General features: G+C 43.2%; 1 protein-coding gene and 1 pseudogene across 10 annotated transcripts in view; one reads left to right on the top strand and one right to left on the bottom strand.

Annotated features, from left to right (window-relative positions):
• Positions 1-357: 357 nt before the first annotated feature.
• FARS2 (phenylalanyl-tRNA synthetase 2, mitochondrial) overlaps positions 358-18,654 on the bottom strand; it is a 582,942-nt gene continuing 564,645 nt past the window's right edge. For all 10 annotated transcript variants that reach the window (XM_090269837.1, XM_090269841.1, XM_090269834.1 and 7 more), the window contains one exon: positions 358-614. In XM_090269837.1, coding sequence (XP_090125963.1) covers positions 476-614 — 139 coding nt within the window. In that variant the 3' untranslated portion in view covers positions 358-475. The remainder of the gene's footprint in view (positions 615-18,654) is intronic.
• LOC150015464 (peptidyl-prolyl cis-trans isomerase D pseudogene) lies at positions 13,834-15,001 on the top strand (annotated as a pseudogene).

Raw genomic sequence — 18,654 nt, 5'->3', positions numbered from 1 at the left:
TGACTCCTTCACTTTTGAGGGAGGCCCTGGCATTTCATTAGTGTCCTGTTTGAAGCCTGCCCTTTGCAGAACAGAAAAGGAAGAGAAGGAAGAAAGGAATACAAGCTGATTCAAAGAAGCTTCCAATGTCTGGAGTTTCTGATGCTCCTTTGTGAGGCTTCGCTCATGACATGGGTGGGGGAGTCAGTCGGGCAAGAAATCCTGCCCGGTGTTTACACTTTAAGGGAACCCAGGGACCAATTAACCACACTGAACACCAACGAGCCAAGCATTTCTGACAGTAAAGGAGGAAACTCGCACATTATTGCTCCTTTTTCATCCCTTTTCCAAAATAAAAGACAAATGCCATGTCTACAGTTTCTCAAGAGTGATCCTTTATTTTCTCAAAGTCTCAAAACTGATCCTTTATCAAAAGGTGAGCAAGGCCCCAGTCCACCAACAATATCCTTTTTTTCTTCATCAAATCCACGTGCCATCAAAACCTGCCCTCTACGGCCAGCAGCTGCACGGCAGCCTCCTGCACAGCCTGGTGGACACGCCTCACCTCCCTCTGGGACAGGGTCCGCTCCATGTGGCGGTAGGTGATGCGGTAGCAATGGCTGGTCTTGTGTGTCCTAAAGAGTGAAAGAGAAAGGCAGGTGAGTGAGGGACACATGCCTGCCACCTGCAGGAGAAGTACCACTGGCTCTGACAGGATGTCCCAGCCCCTGTGGAGAACTGAGGACAAGCTGGGGACTAGCAATGTGGCGTGGCAGAGCCGTGACTCCCGCTCACAGCCTGCTTCTTTTACAGCCTTCGGTGGTGGGTAGGGGATCATTGGCTCCCATTGGACCAGATGTATCCAAATCCTCTGGGAAGGAAGATTCTTACAAATTTGATTTTCTGATTCAGCAGGTGGGAGGTGGCCCTGGGCTTCTGGGCTTTTTCAAGGCTCCCCAGAGGATTCTGACAAGCAGAGGGGGTGAGGGACCAATGCCAGTGCCCCTGCATCTCCCTCGTGTCCTAGGAAATAACCATGTTTGGAAGGCACACTGCAGTCTACTCGTGGCCCAAAACTGGCCCCAGAGGCTCTGGCGGCCCAGAAAGCTGAGGCGCGCTACAGTAACTTTTCTGGCAGACTTGGGGCCGTGGGAAGTGCACGGACAGCCAGCCGTGTTGTATAGACCATATATCATTTCTGTGCTATGAAGACGATTACTTTCATCCTCTGCTTTTACCAGGAGATGGTGAGTTGACTTTCATGAACAGCTTGATGCCAGCAGTAATGCTTTCTGTTTGCACGACAGTTGTTAAGACACACCACTGAGCAAGATCTCATCAGAAAGAACTCAGGGTCCTCTCCCAGAGCTGCCCTCTTGGCTGGGTGGCTGGGGGTCTGACCTGCCCCCTCCAGGTGCTTTTGTTTCTCTTCTTCAGAGCCACACCCTTGCCTTTTCCAGCCCCCAGCTGCAGGACTGTCAGCCCCGCCCCTCCTCACTGCAGATGAAGAACTGTAGCAAACCCAGTGGATCTGGGCAGATCCCACTGGATGACACCAGCCTGTTGTTAGCCTGATCACATTCTCTCTGGCCAGTGAGGCAGTGCTGGCCTTCCGTAATGCCAGACCCTTGAACAAATGAGCTTCTGGTGGGTTCTCTCTGGGGCCCCTCCTACACCCCACTGGAAGACCCACGGGTTCCCATTGTTGCCACCTGGGTTCAGAACCTTTGCTTTCAGAGAACTCCTGATACTTCCCAGATCTGCTCTCAGTGGGGCTCTCTCCACTCCCTCTCTCCTGCCTCTGTTCTAGTGCCAGGCGTCTTGGCTGCGTAGGATACACCAGATCAGTGAAGAGACTGCCTCTAGCCTGAGCCTCCTGGATTTGCTCTTTTGCCCCCTTTTGAAGCGTTTGCTAGAAAGAGGAGGCCCAGGCTGTCAGTGACCTGGTGACTATGCAAAGTTGTGAAGATGCTTTCCTACAGAGGGCGGGAGGAGAGGGGAGGACATGCCTCGCCAAGCTTAGCCCACAGCAGGGGACCCTCCACCTGCCCAGGCCACACAAAAGCCTTCGGGAGTTCGCAGCAGCCCAGTCTAGTACGGGCTCCTCCGTTTCCGGGCCAGGACACCTGTCCTGAGTCTCAGGGTCTTCTCTACTGACAGAGATGACAGCACTTGCCCCATCGGCCTTCCCAGACTGTTGTAGGCCTGTCTGGAAACTGACAGAGCAAATTATAGTGCTCTATGAGTGCAAGGTGCCACTGCGGCAGCTCTGTTACATACTTTTTCGTCAGTTCACTCTTAGCTAGAAGTTGGTAATACGGCCACTTGACAAGTTGAGATTTCCAATGCAAGATGAATGGGGAAAAAGTATCTTCTTGTTTCTATGTGCTTCAAAGAAGGCTCCTGAAAGGATTCTTGGAATTCTAATAGTTTTTATAAAAACATTTTGATGAGTTAGGTGTAAAGGGATCCATAAACATATGGATTAATTTTGTAAATTGAGATAATAGTATTTGGAAAATATTTAGTGATAAGTCAGTAACTTCAATTGAAAATCAACCAGGTTTGCCTTTTCTGAACATCAGGGAAATGAGAGAAAGAGAAGACTTTCTTTCATTTGTTTTCTGAAGTTTTTGTTTGGAGCATTCATATGGTGGAATGTACTCCGGTCCTCTTTTCTTGTTGCAGAACTGGAAGGAGTGGTGCTGGCAGTTGGTCATGAGTGGAAGACCCAGGACGCTCTGTTCTTGAGCAGTGTCCACCCACGAACTCACGGAACTGAGGACTGTGGCTTATCACTGAATAAGAAGATGGATTCCTCAGAGAGAGGGATTCTCTCAGTGCCCAACCCCATGTGTCTTGTGATTTTTTTATATCATCTGTGCAGCCTCTTTCAGCCCAAAAGCTTCTCAGTCTTTCATCTGCTAGAACCTGCACTGTCTCTCAGTAACAGCAGCGGCAGCCGGCGTTATATAGCTTTTGTACCAGGAGCTGTTCTAAGCCCTTTGCACATGCTAACTCATTGGGTAGATAGCATTATTGTCCCTGTTAATCATATGAGGAAACTGAGGCACAGAGGGCAGAAGTAACCTCCCTGAGGTCATGCAGCTAGTAAGTGGCAGAGCTGGATGTGAAATGAGGCGATCTGGTAGGAATGCAAAATGATGCAGCTGCTGTGGGGAACAGTTTGGTGGTTCCTTAAGAAGTTAAATATGGAGTTACCATGTGACCCTGAAATTCCACTCCTGGGTATACACCCAAAAGAATTGAAAGCAGGTGTACAAGTGAACACTTGTATAAAGTTTTCATAGCAGCACTGTTAACAACAGCCAGAAGGTGGATGGCCATTAGCAGATGAATGGATAAACACAAATGGCATATCTACACAATGGATCTATGCAATGGAATACACTTCAGTCATTAAAAGCAATGAAGTACTGATACATGCTACAATGTGGACAAACTTCAAAAACATGCTAAGTGAAAGAAGCCAGTCATAACACATCACACATTGTACGATTCCATTTATATGAAATGTCCAGAATAGAGAAATTCATAGAAATAGAAAGGAAATTATAGATTGTTAAGGGTTGGAGGAGGGGAGAATGGGGGAAAGCTGTTTAATGGGTATGGGGTTTTCTCTTGGGGATGATAGACATGTTCTGGAATTAGACAGAGGTGGTGGTTGCACAACACTGTGAATGTACTAAGGGCCACTGAATAGTATGCTTTAAAAGTGGTTAATTTTATGTTCTGTGAATTTCACCTCATTTTCAAAAAAAACTAGGCAATTTGGTTTTAGAGCCCAACTATTAACTATGACAGTCGACTGCTCCACCACATTCCTCATCTGTTCCCTTCCTCAGCTCCAATCTCTTCCTTCTACCCCAGCCTCCCCTAGGAGGTGGCAAGGTTTGCAAACTGCTGAGAAGGACATAACTCCTTTTCATTGTCCTGTTCCAGGAAGAGATGAGCCGAGCCCTTTGGCTAACGGAGAGGGCACGAGCTGGAGACACATAACTGTGACATGGAGTGGGAAGCACGTGGAGCAGGGCACTTGAATACAGTCTTTCCTGTTGACGGGGGCCTTAAAAGGTAGCTGGGAAGCCAAGCAACTGGGTGGGGGGGAGCTCAGCGGGCTCCTATGCTCCCTCCCGTGGGCTGGGCAGCACACACCTGCCAGAGCCTCAGAGGCCACAACCTCAGAACAAGAAACATTCCTGGAAGGAGATAACAGTCTGCACAGCAATGGGGTGGGGGGCTGAGGGGTGGGTTTGAGGGGCAAATACAAGTTTGTTTGTTTTTAATGTACTGCATAGCTTCTATTCATAGGCAAAGTAAATGAGAATATCCATAGGAGTATGAGAGGTCAAATTTCATTATAATGAGTTTGAAGAGAGAGTCTTTTTTTTTTTTGGTGTTAGAATTTCATTACTTTGGGATATTGGCTAAAACAAGTTGGTCACTGACAAGAGCTTGAATTTTTAACAGAGATCTGCATGTTTGAGCTTCCAGGGCTTCAACTACCACTAGTTCCTTTAATCATTCAACAAACAGCAAGCTCCAGGCACTGAGCTGGACATCCAGAACCAGCCAGCTCACACCCAGGGCTAGTGCGGCGACCAGGCAGGACCCGGTAGGAGGCCCATTTGCCTTACAGTCATGACAAGCTGTGGGCTTGTGTGGCCATGCTGCAGCTGCTGGCAGAGAGGCCAGCTGTGCCTGCCCCAGCGTCACATGTCCCTGAGGTGTGCTCCTTTAGCAAATGACTCTTCCCTCTGGTGCTTCCCCATAAGCATTTACATGGTGTTATTTGTCCAGCACAGTACTGGGCCCCTGCAGAGACCACCAAAGGGATTTGCCTCATCCTGTCCATGAGGAGCGTACCTTTAGAGCAGAGAAAAGAGGACAAGGCAGCCCACGTTTGCTCATGAACATCTAGTACAAGTGATGCCAGCTGCACTGCTCCATCCACCCCCACCTCTTCTGCTGTCCTATCAGCTCTCATTTGGAGAGATTCAGCCTGGCTCATGAAACTGGAAACATGACTCAGGCTTCTTTTGAAATTTACTTCCACTTGGATCCTGTTCCCTGCTTGGGCGTGATCAACGTCCACCCGACTCTACCATCCTGTGCGTGCGCAGCTACTCATGCAGTGACCGGGACCCAGGGCCGGAGGGGCAGCTGTGTGGGCAGAGGGGCAGCTGGGATGGAGGGTGGGCCCAGCAGCAGGCAGGGATTCTGTGTTTAATGCCTCCCCCTACCGAAGCCTGAACCCTGCACCTGAAGAGAAGGATGCTTAAGTGCTGGGTCTGGATTAGTAAAGGTCTGTCAATATTTTAGATGTTTAAAAGGGATCCTAACCTAGGTCTTTCCTATCTCCCTGAGCAACTTACTGATAAAATTAACAAGTATCAAAAAATTGCTGCTCTCCAGTTCACAGTGTGCCAACGAGCGACTTTCTGAAAGGATTCTGGACTTCAAAAAGTGTCACTGGCAAGAAGGAACAGTGGGTCAGAGTGCCAGTGAGGGTGGGAATACTTCTATTATACAACCACTTGGTTTACCCTGGCAACCACAAAGGTTCTGAAGTCGAAATAAAACCCTTCTATGGGATGCAGCCAAAACCCAGCTCCTGCAACATGCACAATGGGCTGCTTTTCCATCTGTGACAAGAGCAGCTATTTCATATTCTGGGATGGTGCACTGGACACCTCCCAGAATAGATCTTCTACACTCAGTAGTCATTGCAGATGCCATCTACTCAGGCAAGGATTCCTCAAAAGGAGAGAAAGTGCTTTCATGGGGTGGAGTCCATTCTCAGAGCAAAGAAGATGGGATGCCCTGACTCTCTCCTGACTCGTTTCCTGCTTGTATGATGCCGAAGCTCAGGATAAAGCCTCATGAGGCTGACGCCTTGTGCACTGTCAGGAGGGTACGACATGTAATGCTCTCACGTGCAGGGCTTCCATCAGGCAAGAGGAATAGTGTGCGAGGAAAAGGATGAGGGAGGGGAAGCATTTGTTCATGGCCATCCAGAAAATGAATAAGGGAATGAGGAATGGTGGAGTGGAGAAGACCCAGACTTCACAGCTAGAGGGACCTGGGTTTTTCTTTCCTTTCCTTTCCTCCCCTTCCCTCTCCTTTCCTCTTTTCTTCTCTTTTCTACCTTCCTTCCTTCTTTCGTCTCTTTCTTTCTATTTCCATTAATTTTAATGAGGAAAATTATGATACATTCCATCCCAACCTATGATACCTAAACAATTTTCACATTGCTAACTGAAAAGTGAAAACAAGTTTTATAAACAACGGATGACAATATTTTACAGGACATGAATATGGTTTTTCTATATTAAAATATAAAATAAAGATTAATAAATCACAAAATGTGAAACAAGAGTCTTGATAGTGGGTGTTGGCTGGGGAGAGTTGTGAGGGAGTCATTTTTTGGCAGGTGAATTCTCTATATGCACACATATCATGTTCTTGACCAACTTTTCAAACTTAGATGTAAGTTATAACACTGAAAGTCACTTTTAGGGTAAAATAGAGGCCAACTCTGCCAGGCCTTAGTAATGTATGGAAAGACACACAGAGATGCTGGGCTCTGGGCTTCAATCTCTACTCTAATCCTGTGCTCTCTGTGTGCCCTGGAGCAGTTCACATAACCCCTATGAAGGAGGATGAACAGTGCTTCCTAGGGTTTGTGCTGATGGAGTGGGGGATGGACGTAGAATGCTAATATACAGCCTGGCCAGGATGGGTGCTCAATACCTACTAGCTTGTCCCATCTTTCTCCTTTATTCATGGGGCTTATTGGGAGAGGAATGCCACTTTGGGGGAGGGGGACTTGTACTTCCTATGAGTTTCTTTTAACTTCCCCTAATGGATTTAGCATCTGACCCGAGGCCAGGGCAAGACAAGGGTCCCTCCTAGGGTGCATGAGCGCAGTTAGCTTTGGCTGGGAAAGTGAACTGAGGAGTGGAAGTCAGGCAGAATGATGAATTATTGCTCAGAATTGGGCATGATTTAAAAAAGTGGTCTGGAAACTAAGCAAATCATCCCCACCGCCCTTTCAATTTCCTTGTTTTTGAAAAAAAAAAAAAAAGGAGAGAATGAAATTCTAAGACCTAGGGTCCAATGACTCTATACCACTTTTCCTAAAGAACTGCCTCGAGGTTTCCTATGACATTGTTCATGTAAGGGAATAACAGGCCTGGGAGGCAGGAGACTCGGGTCCTTGTCCATCCCCAGCAATGTCTGTGGGGCTTTGGGCTGGTCATTTAACCTCACCCATGAGAGGGCTGGGCTAACTGGGCTTCAAGGCTCCTTCCGGCTCTAACATCCCAAGCATCAGTTGAGAGGACAGAGGATTGTAAAGTACACGCCCCTGTGCGGGAATGAGCCTGCTAGACAGCCATCACTTGCAAAGCCTGCATGGATGAAAGAGAAGGGAGTCGTGACCTAGGTGAATTTTCAGACAGGCTAAAGCACAGATACAAGATGCATTAGTGATTAAAACAAGAGGGAAGTGGGCTGGCTTAATGAGGGTGGATTACAGGTTGGTGGAGCCCACTAAAAAACCCAACCAGCAGAAGGCTTGCTCTCAGCTGTAATAGACGCCCCTCTCCATCAAACTACCTTCATCCCCCACTCCCGCAAGACCACATACTCTCTGAAACTAAGAGGTTTGCCTTCTCATTCTCAGAATGATCTGCATTAGGCCTGACGCTCCCCCACGGGCCATTCTGAGTGCCCCTCCCCCCATTTCACCACCGTGAACATCTGAGTAGCTGCTCACTGCGGCTGCGATTTCTTCCCAGAGGGATATCTGTTCCTTGGAGTCAGTCACAAGAAACCAAACCAGATGGTTCCCTGGCAGTTACTGCTTTGGGAAAGACAACTCCAGTCCAGGCTTTGATGGCGGGAGAGCCAGAGCTGGGGAAAGAAACTCGCAGCTCAATAATGTTGCTTTCAAACCTGCTCCCTGCACCCCAGCCCAGTTCCCAGTCACCAGAACACTGGCAACTTCAGAGCTCCGTAGACACACACGTTTCATACCAAACTCTTGCCAAGTCCTCAGGGAAGTTTCAAAGCACCCCAGGTTCTATTCCCATCAATCCCAGTAACTTTTCCTTGTACTTGTGAGTTAGGGTCTCATGCCAAGCACCTCAGGAAGAAATAGTTCATGCTCTTGCCTCCTGGAGACTGGGGCTGATGTTCCTAGTCTCTGCATGCATGTGTATATAAAAATAACGGCTCTGGGAAAATCTAATAGACTCTCTTAACGGAGAGGCATGGGGATACAGCCTCGCCTGGTGCTGCCCCTTCCCAGCCACAGGGTACTGGGCCAGTTCCTATCATAGTTCAGGCTTATAGCGAACAACTAGTATTATTATTTACGTACCTAAAAGTTATAGCGCCTCTACTTTGGGCCACACAGAAAGACTTGAGTGACCTTTAACAAATTACCTGAACTTCGACTTCCTCATCTGTAAAAATGGATTACTAATATAATACTACAACATGGAGAAAACTGAATACATTATTAAATGAAATGGGCCAGATACAAAAGGTCAAACATTATATAATTCCACTTATATGAGGTTCCTAGAGCAGTCAGATTCAGAGACGGAAGGTAGCAGGCTTGTTGCCAGGAGCAGGGGTTGCAGATGGGCAGTTAGTGTTTAACAGGCACGGAGCTGCAGTTTGGGAAGGTGAAAAACTCCTGGGGATGGAAGGTGGTGATGACGGCACAACAGAGTTGAGGGTACTTAATGCCACTGAACTGCACACTTAGAAGTGGTTAACATGGTGAGTTTTGTTATGTATTAACACTAAAAAAAAATTGAGGACAGTTGACCCAAATAACCTGGTTGACTATTACTAGAAATGAAAGTTGGGAACTCAGATTTATAATAAAAACAGACCAACAAAAGCAGCAAGGACTAAACCCCACCAGGTCTGGGGTGTGCCTGCGGCAGGCTGCTGCCAAGGTGTGCCAGAATTGGTTTGCATCCTCCCCAGAGAGCGCATCCCCTTGATTCGAATTTGGAACTAAGCTGGCCTATAGTTTATGCAAGTAATTCTTTAAGACCCCCTCGCTCATAATGCTATGACAGGGTTTGACCATATTTGAAACATTCAACTATTCTATTATCTTCCCAATCATCCTTCTACACTTCTAACAAACTTGAAGTATCGTTTTGCACAGATTTCCAAAGCTCTGTACTTTTTGGTTGTGTAAAAAATTTGGAAGAAATTTTATTTTTCTCCCTGGCTAGTGAACCAAGCCAAAATCAACAGAGCTAACTTTAACTCTGTGCTGTTCCACAGCACGGACACTTTGGTGTAGGAGTCGGATTACAACAGAAGATTTGTGGTAGGTGAAGTGTTACATTTTCCAACTCAGTCAATTGATGAGCAGTTATTTATTTTCTGTTGAGGTAGACTTCATGGGGGATGCAAAACAGGGATAGAATTTGCTTGATCAATACATAAATATCCACGAAGCGGCTGTTCTGTGCACAACACAGTGGCAATGTGAGGGGTAAGAATTATCCCAGATTAACACACGGAAGGATTAGGATAGATTAGCACCTGTTTGGGGGTTAAGGCATTCATACATTAAAAGGCAGCTAACAGAACAAAGCTACTAATGCTAAATATTAAATGGATTACAAAGATTGTAAGTCACTTACCAGTCAAAGACTGGTAAGGGAGATGACAGTAGATCTAGATCTTAAAATGTGAGCAGGATTTCGACAGGTGAAGGGCACGTGGTATATTCAAGCTGGAAAGGTGCCATAAGTGGTACTGGCAGTGGGAGCATTCATTGTAGTTTTTTCCTCTTCTATTTCAACAAAGAGTTGCTGAGTGTATGCTCTATAAATGGTCCAGAGAAGGGCTGTCCACAGATGAATGACAGGCTGGAGAGCATTGTGTATGACTACATCAGGAAGTTGGCTCTTGGCATGGTGGGTATGGGAGAGACCAGAACAGTCTTACAGATGTGCCAACTGAACTGGGGCTGGGAGTATGAGACATAAATTTGGCACATGGATAAGTGCTCAGGGGGAAGGTCTTTTCTGCAAAAGCACAGACAGACCTGTGAGCACACATGGATAGGCTGAAGGAGAGGTGAGTAGTTCAGAGTGGCCGGTGTGTGTGGGTGTTTAGAGGATAGAATATAGAAATGGTGGGCAGGAGGCTGCAGGGTGGGTTGGGCTTATATACGTGGTTCTAAGAAGCCTCAACTGAAAATCCATCAGTAAGCAATCATCTAAAACAACAGAGTCTAGATAGTTTCACTGCATCTAGAGGTTAGCCCTCAGTTAACTTCAAATCTCATTCCTCCCAAAATAACAGAGGGCTATGGACATATTATGGTATCTGGTACTAACAGCCACCCAACCAAGAAGTCTGCTATATCTATCCTCAACCCTATTACTCATGAGTAGAATTACCCATGACTGCGTTATGTTGTATAGCTTTTATTTCTTTAGTGAGCAATGGATGGAATAGTCTAATTAGTTAAAAAAGACTCAGTGTCTAGTTAATTATGAAGGAATTACATATTATTAAAGAGAAATTTATATATATTTCCAATGACATCGTTATTTTGCAAATGCCTCTGAGGAGGAACTCTCTGGGTCTAATTAATAGCACCATCTCTCGACCAACATGGGAGACAGAGAGTGACAAAATAGGGACTTGGCTGGCAGGATGAGTTTCCTCTGTCTATACTGGCTGGAATACTGCAGTGATATCTTGATTAAGTATTCATCGTACAAGCAATATGTTTTATGGAATCAATGAATCCAAAATAAGGGACCCTAAAGATTTTCTGGTCCATGCTTGAGTTATTGCTACAAAGCCTTATGTTGGAATACTTTCTTGGCCTTACCAGGCTGAGAGGGACTTTCCTTTTACACTGAGAACTTCCTGTGTTTCTACTTGTTGATCCTGGATTCACCCCAGTCCTTCTTCCCTGTGACAGTCCTTCAAACTCCTCAACTCACTATCAGCAGCAAAACAGCAGGATGGCCTTTGCTGGATGCTCCCAAGACCACTGGGAAGGGAACTCAGAGGTAGCACATGTAATGTTTAACATCACAGCCTCTGAGACTAGACAGCCCTCTGTCCATCACCCACCAATTCCATTCATTCATTCACTCATTCCTTCAACAAACATCTAGATGCCATGCCATGTATTCTGCTAGGTAATGAAAACCTAATGGTGTAAGAAAACAAAACAAAACATAAAAACAAAACAACCTAACTTCCTGAAGCTCATAGTCTAGTATAAGAGACAGGCATTAATGCCAGAATTACAAAGAAATGTAAACTGCAATATGCTGAAGGGTTTGAAGAAGAGGTACAAGGAGCCATGAGGGCACATAAAGAGGCAATTAACTTAGACGGGTAGGCCAGAGAAGGTTCCCTGCGCAGGTGTCAGTGAGCTGAGAGCCACAGAGGGTAGAAATCAGAAAGGTAAAAGGTGAGTGGCGTGGTGGTGGGAAGAATTCCTGGCAGAGGGAATGGCATGGTTAAAGGCTTGTGATCTGAGCTCAAATCCTAATTTTTCCTCCTCTGAGCTACGTAATCTTGGTCAGATTGCTTACCTTCTCTAGGTCTTAGTTTCCTCATTTGTAAAACAGAGAAAACAGCTCTGCATGTCATGCAGGTGAAGCCTTTGCAAGCTCATTCTAGGTCAGTTACTGTAACCACCATCACCTGAGGGTTTCATGGTTTAAGGTATTTTTTTTTTAAAGCAACATATTCCCAATCTTTCTCCCATATGACACCTTTCAAATCCGTTCCCTCTAAATTACACAGTATATGCAGCATAGCTCAAAGCAAAGCTGCTTCAGCACAAGAGGGTGTGAGGGTCCCACCCATTCAACTTCCTGCCCATGGTACCCCCTCCCCCAGCAGCTCCCAGAATAGCCAGGCCTCCAAAGAAGGCAATATAAAAACCACCCCACATTCTTCAATAGAAAAAAACACAGGTGAGCGAGGCAGTGGTTTGTCTGTATTGATCTCAAAACTTACAAATCCAAATGAAATGTTTCAAATATGATTGGAGCTCTTTTCAAGGAACACATTCTTCCAAATAAAGAAAAATCCTTGCTCCCATGGAGTGTAAAGGCAGCAAGATACAGAAGAAAGCAGGCAGACGGAGAGCAGAAACCTAGAGTCTTATCCTAGAAATCCCCATTATAGGACAAGTCCCTTAGGGGTCTGAGCCTCAGTTTTCCTATTTGACAGCTGGAGTTATAATTGCCTCACAGTGCTATTGAGAATCAGTAGGTTTTTAAAACACTTTGTAATTACAAATGACTATTTAAATTTATCATGATAAAAGAGAGGTTTTAGTTTTGCAAATGGCCAAAAAAACATTTAGGGCTAAAATTGGTGAGAAAATTATCTAACCGAATAATATTCCATTGTTTTACAAGAATGCACAGCACAAAGTAATAAAATACATTTTCTGATGTGGCTTATTGTTGGTCTTTTAAAAAGTCTTAAAAAAAATGAGGTCCAAACAGCATTTGAGAACAAAACAGCATCACACAGTCTTCAACTCAGAAGCTGCTGGAATGATTTGCACTGACACTTCAGTCAGACCAGAGTTATGGCTCATTCCTAATGGATTCACTTTTACCACCTAGAGAAGAACATGACCACTTCTTCCCTTGAAGAGCTAACTCAAGGGCCCTGGACTGGTAGCTCAGCTGGTGAGAGCATCGTCTCAATACACCAAGGTTGCGAGTTTGTTCCCTGGGCAGGGCACATAGAAGAATCAATCAATGGATGCATAAATAAGTGGAACAAGTTGATGTTTCTCTTCTTCCCTCACTTTCTCCAAAATTAATTTTAAAAAAAGAGCTAACATGAGGAAACCACACTGACAGAAGCTTGTCCCAGAACGTTGTGGCAACTTATCTGAAAACAACTTTTAATTTCTAAATATTGATAAAAACTAAAGAAACCTCTGGGCCTTGCCATCATAGTCTTTGTATATACTTTGAGGACACCTTGTTTATAATAATAGTAGCGACAGTGAGGAAAGCTAACAGTTATAGGTTATGCAGCTTCCGGAACACTGTACCCACACAATCTCGCTGGTTATGATCCTGTGGCAACCCTGAGAGGCAGACACAGCCACCTCCTTGTGCAGAGTCGGGAACAGATGCAGGAAGATGGAGGGACTTAGGGAAGCCACAGCTAGATTATGACCTGGCTGGGACTTCACTCATTTCCTTTTCATTAAACTCTCCTCATCTTTTTGCCCCAGGTACACTCTGTTCAGCTTGTTAATGTCTACCGCAGTCTCTATTAAGTGCTTTTAAACAGGGCCATTCAGAAATTATTATTTACCAATTAAATTACAGGATGTTTTTAGAAATATCACTATGACTTTATCACAAAAAAGGAAAGAAAATAAATTTATAAGTAGATATTATTTAGCAGATAAAAGTATAGGAAGTGTGAACAAAGCAAAGGTGAAAGAACAAAAAAAAGTACCTTAAAGGAAAAAATTGTATATTAAATGCTAGGTGCTTGCCTGTATCTTAGTTTATCCTCAGCATTAGCAGAAAATAGGAAAAAAAAAACCAAAAACAAACAAAAAAAACCCCAAAACAGGATATGAAAAAACATAAGGTTGATGAAGACTAAGTCAGACCTGGAAAACAGAACACAGATCTGCAGGTTGTGAGTTGAACTAGTGGAGTTAGAAACCTGACTTAGCGCTCTGCAAGGTCTCCTCTGAAAGAGGTGCTCTCAGGTCTCAGCTACCAGGTGGCCACGTGGTGCTCCGAACCTGCTTCCAAACGTGTGCAAGTCAAAATGTCGTTACCAACACCCCAGGCTAAGCCCTCCAACCCCAGTAATCCCCGAGTCTTCTTTGATGTGGACATCGGAGGCAAGCGAGTTGGTCGAAATGTCTTAGAATTATTTGCAGATATTGTACCCAAAACTGCAGAGAATTTTCGTGTATTGTGTACAGGAGAAAAAGGCATTGGACTCACCACCAGGAAACCTCTCCATTTCAAAGGATGCCCATTCCATCGAATTATTAAGAAATTTATGATTCAGGGTGGAGATTTCTCAAATCAGAATGGGACAGGTGGAGAAAGTATTTATGGTGAAAAGTTTGAAGATGAAAATTTCTACTATAAGCATGACTGGGAGGGTTTATTGAGCATGGCAAATGCAGGCAGCAATACAAATGGTTCCCAGTTCTTTATCACAACAGTTCCAACTCCTCATTTGGATGGGAAACATGTGGTATTTGGCCAAGTAATGAAAGGAATGGGTGTGGCAAGAATTCTGGAGAATGTAGAAGTGAAAGGTGAAAAACCTGCTAAATTGTGCGTTATTGCAGAATGCGGAGAATTGGAGAAAGGGGATGATTGGGGAATATTCCCAGAAGATGGTTCTGGTGACAGGCATCCAGATTTCCCTGAGGATGTAGATATAGATTTAAAAGACGTAGATAAAAATTATTAATAACAGAAGACTTAAAAAACATTGGAAATACTTTTTTTAAATCCCAGAACTGGGAGATGGCCATTAAAAAATACTCAAAGGTTTTAAGATACGTAGAAGGTTCAAAGGCTGTAACTGAGGAAGCAGATAGATTGAAGCTGCAACCTGTAGCTTTAAGCTGCATGCTAAATACTGGTGCTTGTAAACTGAAGATATCAAATTGGCAGGGAGCAATTGACAGTTGTTTGGAGGCTCTTGAAACAGACCCGTCAAATACCAAAGCACTGTACCGTAGAGCTCAAGGATGGCAAGGATTAAAAGAATATGACCAAGCATTGGCTGATCTTAAGAAAGCTCAGGAGATAGCACCGGAAGATAAAGCTATCCAGGCAGAACTGCTGAAAGTCAAACAAAAGATAAAGGCACAGAAAGAAAAAGAGAAGGCAGTGTATGCAAAAATGTTTGCTTAATAAGGAATTCATTTATACTTAATTATCACACATTGATGTATAAAGGCAGTAAGAAAATTAAGGGTTTTTGTCTATTACATATAATCCTTAATGTTTCTCCTTCGGTACTTCAGTTCCTCGTTGTTTACAGTTTAGGAATACTGATTCCTGTTCACACTTAATAAAAGTGTTATAAACTATAAAAAAAAAAAAGAAACCTGACTTAGAACTTGTGACCAAAGCGAAAAGCAAGCCCATCTATTCTGTGGTGTGTATTGCCTGAGAGGAGAAAAAGACCATAGTTATTAAGGGAAGAAAAACTTACCCAAATATAATACTTTAAATGAAAATTCTCAGGCAGAACTTCATATAGGGAACTTTATATTTTTTAATTTAAGCTTTATTCTATTATTTTTCCCATTACCATTTAGTCCCGTTATACCCCCTCCCCCCAGCAATCACCATATGTTGTCCATGCCCATGAGTCCTTTTTGCTCAATCCTGCCACCTCCTAACGAACCCCCACTAACTGTCATCTGCTCTCCATCTATGAGTCTGTCTGTTTTGCTTGTTAGTTCAGTTTGTTCAATTGATTCCACATATGAATGAAATCATATGGTATTTTTCTTTCTCTGACTGGCTTATTTCATTTAGCATAATGTTCTCCAGGTCCACGCATACTGTTGCAAAGGATAAAATTTTATTCTTTTTTATGACCAAGTAGAATTCGATTGTGTAAATGTCCCATAGTTGTTTTATCCACTCATCCACTGATGGACACCTGGGCTGCTTCCATATCTTGATGATTGTAAATAATGCTGCAATGAACATAGGGGTACTTCTCTTCTTTCGAATTAGTGTTTTGGGTTCCTTTGGATATATTCCCAGAAGTGGGATTGCTACATCAAAACGCAGAACAATTTTTAATTTTTTAAGGTATCTCCATACTGCTTTCCACAGTGGCTGCACCAATCTGCATTCCCACCAACAGTGAAAAAGAGTTCCTTTTTCTCCACATCCTCTGCTAGCACTTGTTGTTTGATACAGGGAACTTTAGATTAATAATGGCTATGTCACTTACAATGTCACTGAGGTGCCAAACTAAATTTACAGGCAAGCATATCTCATTTAATTCCTATTGGAATCCTGTTGCTATGGGATGTATGTCCTGCATTTTGCAGGTGAGAAAACTATAGCTCAGAGAAGTTAAAAGTGACTTGCCACGTCACTCAAGTAACAGTTACAGAAGTGAGATTCCAACTTAGGTGTCCAACTGCTTCCAAAGCTATGCTTTTAATCCTGGGCTGGGGATATTGTCTGATATTAGTGGCCATATCACTCAACCATATCACTATTTCAAGGCAGTAGAGGGTTTAATAAGGCTGTTCCCTTGACGAAACCAGATGGAACAGCCCTAAAATATACTTTCATGAGAAAGCAATTTTGTTTGGGGCCAGGGGTATGGGTAGGTTCAAGTACACAGCTCCTTTGGTAGTCTGGTTATCTTTGTTACTTGGATAAATCTGTTGGCCTCTCCAGTTCTCAATAAAACAGAAGCAATTCTATTTGATCTTAACTAGATCCTCGGTTAGGAAAAAACTGAAGTCACGTGAGAAAAGCATTGTCAGCAACTTGGAAGAAAGTGCTAATAAAGTTAAAAGTGAGGTTCAATAAACCATTTCAAATATTATCGAGTTGTACTTGTCCATTTTCAAACTCAGTAAAAAGAAGTATTCTCTTTTTGGCATTTTCCTACTTCAAAACAAATATCAAGTTTAAATTTCTGATGTACTGGAGAAAATGATTAACTTTCTCAAGTTAAATCCTGTCCATTATAAATGCTTAGGCAAGATTCAATAAGACTGTCCATTAATTAATTGCAAAGGCAAACTGTCAAAATACCTGAATCATTGGATCGAGGGGCAATGTGACACATTGTCATGCCTTGAAGAAACTACTGGTGTGTTCTAACACCTTTAGATTCCCTTACTTCATGCTAAATTTTTTACTGGGCAAAGGAATGGCTACAGAATTGGGCATAGTGTGTGCTCTGGACAGACCGCTGGAACAGATGGTCAAAGAGTATGTCTGTTTCTTTCCCTACCACAATTTGTTCCATGTATGACAGTTAGCTCAGAATAAGATAGTGGTGACCTAAGAATGTTCCAGATATAAGATAAACTGAAGATCCTATTGTTACATGCTCCTAGATATGCTGAATTACATATAAGAACATGGATTTTTAAAAAAGGTAGATAGCTGAGTAGATAATATGAAAGCAAAGGGAAACCTCAGGTGAAAAAAATAAAGAAAATATTACAACTGTGAGTATCTAGTGCTTCAGCTACCTTGAGTAAGAAGAAGCACCAGTTGCTGTAACCTAGAGTTTAGATTTTAACATCTACATGAGAACAGAAGATAAAGGCTTTGGTCCACATGAAACAAGAAGTTGGAACTGAGATTCCTGCACAAAACTGGTATCCCAAAGGGCTGCATCCTTGATGTAACAGTAGACCAATATATACCTATATCATAGAGAGGAGAAAAGGAATCTTATCTCTGCCTGATTCTGAGAACAGTGAAAAGGAGTCCACCCTGAGAATCAAAAGCCCAGGTCTGTGTTGCAAGTGGATCTGAGTTCCAAATGTATAGTACCTCAGACCCTCAAGCTGAGAAATCAATGTAAAATTGGTCCTGGAATTGTGCTAGTCCTAGGATACCTAGGATAACTGACAGAAGAAAATTCATAACAGCCTTGGAGAGAAGGCTGGCCACATGGGGTCATTCCAGGCAACACACCAGGGAGCAACCTCATGGTCAAAAATTACAGAACACACGAGGAAAGAATCTATTATATGCTAGAGTTATTAGCTATAAAAGACAGAAGAATTAATATGTCAGGAATTTCAAGTGCAAGAATAAACTAAAAAGTGCTTAAAAGGATTAAATATTAATTTAAACATTCAAACAAGTTAAAATACTTAAAGACATAAAGAACCATGTGAAATAACAATATCAAACTAGAGGTCTGAAAAAGACCTAAGTAAACAAGTATAGAAATAAAAATATAGTATAATTTGAGAATGAATGGAAGGGTTATACAACAGATTAGATATAGCTGAATGGAAATCAGTAAACTGGAAGACAGATTTAAGGAATTTTTTAGAATGCAGTAGACAGAAGTACAGAAATGGAAAATATGAGGGTGAGAAGCACAGGATACCAGAAACATGAGTACCAGGGGAAGAATATAGAAAGAACTAAGAGAAGCAATATCTGAAAATATAATGGCTGAGAGATTTCCAGAATTAATGAAATCCTCAGACTTGGGAAAGCACAATAAATTCCAAATGAGATAAAAAAAAAAAAAAAAGCCTGCATTAGACACTAGACTAATTGTAATAAAACTGCAGAACACCTAAGACAAATAGATGACCGTGAAAACAATTAGAAAAGAAAAATGGGTGTCCCCCAATTTACTTAAAAAGTAAAACCACCCTGAAGCTGAATTTTGGGATATTGATTTTAAGCTGTTTATTAAGAAACAAAGGACTCAGAACCTTTGACCTTTCCCCCTTTCCTACCCAAGATATTCTAACAGAGAAAAACCTGCTTCAGGAAGAAGAACTTAGGATGCTGCCTCAGCCTACTTTGAATTAAGTACAGTGGTACAAGAGGGCTTCAGGCAGGTAGGTGCCTGTTGGCTGGATATCCTCTGTGTCCTAGAGTT

The sequence above is a fragment of the Furipterus horrens genome, unplaced genomic scaffold (genome assembly GCF_987537825.1).
Source record: "Furipterus horrens unplaced genomic scaffold, mFurHor1.1.pri manual_scaffold_3, whole genome shotgun sequence".
NCBI lineage: Eukaryota > Metazoa > Chordata > Mammalia > Chiroptera > Furipteridae > Furipterus > Furipterus horrens.
Note: the sequence above shows the minus strand (reverse complement) of the source record. Positions and strands in the feature narration are given on the sequence as shown.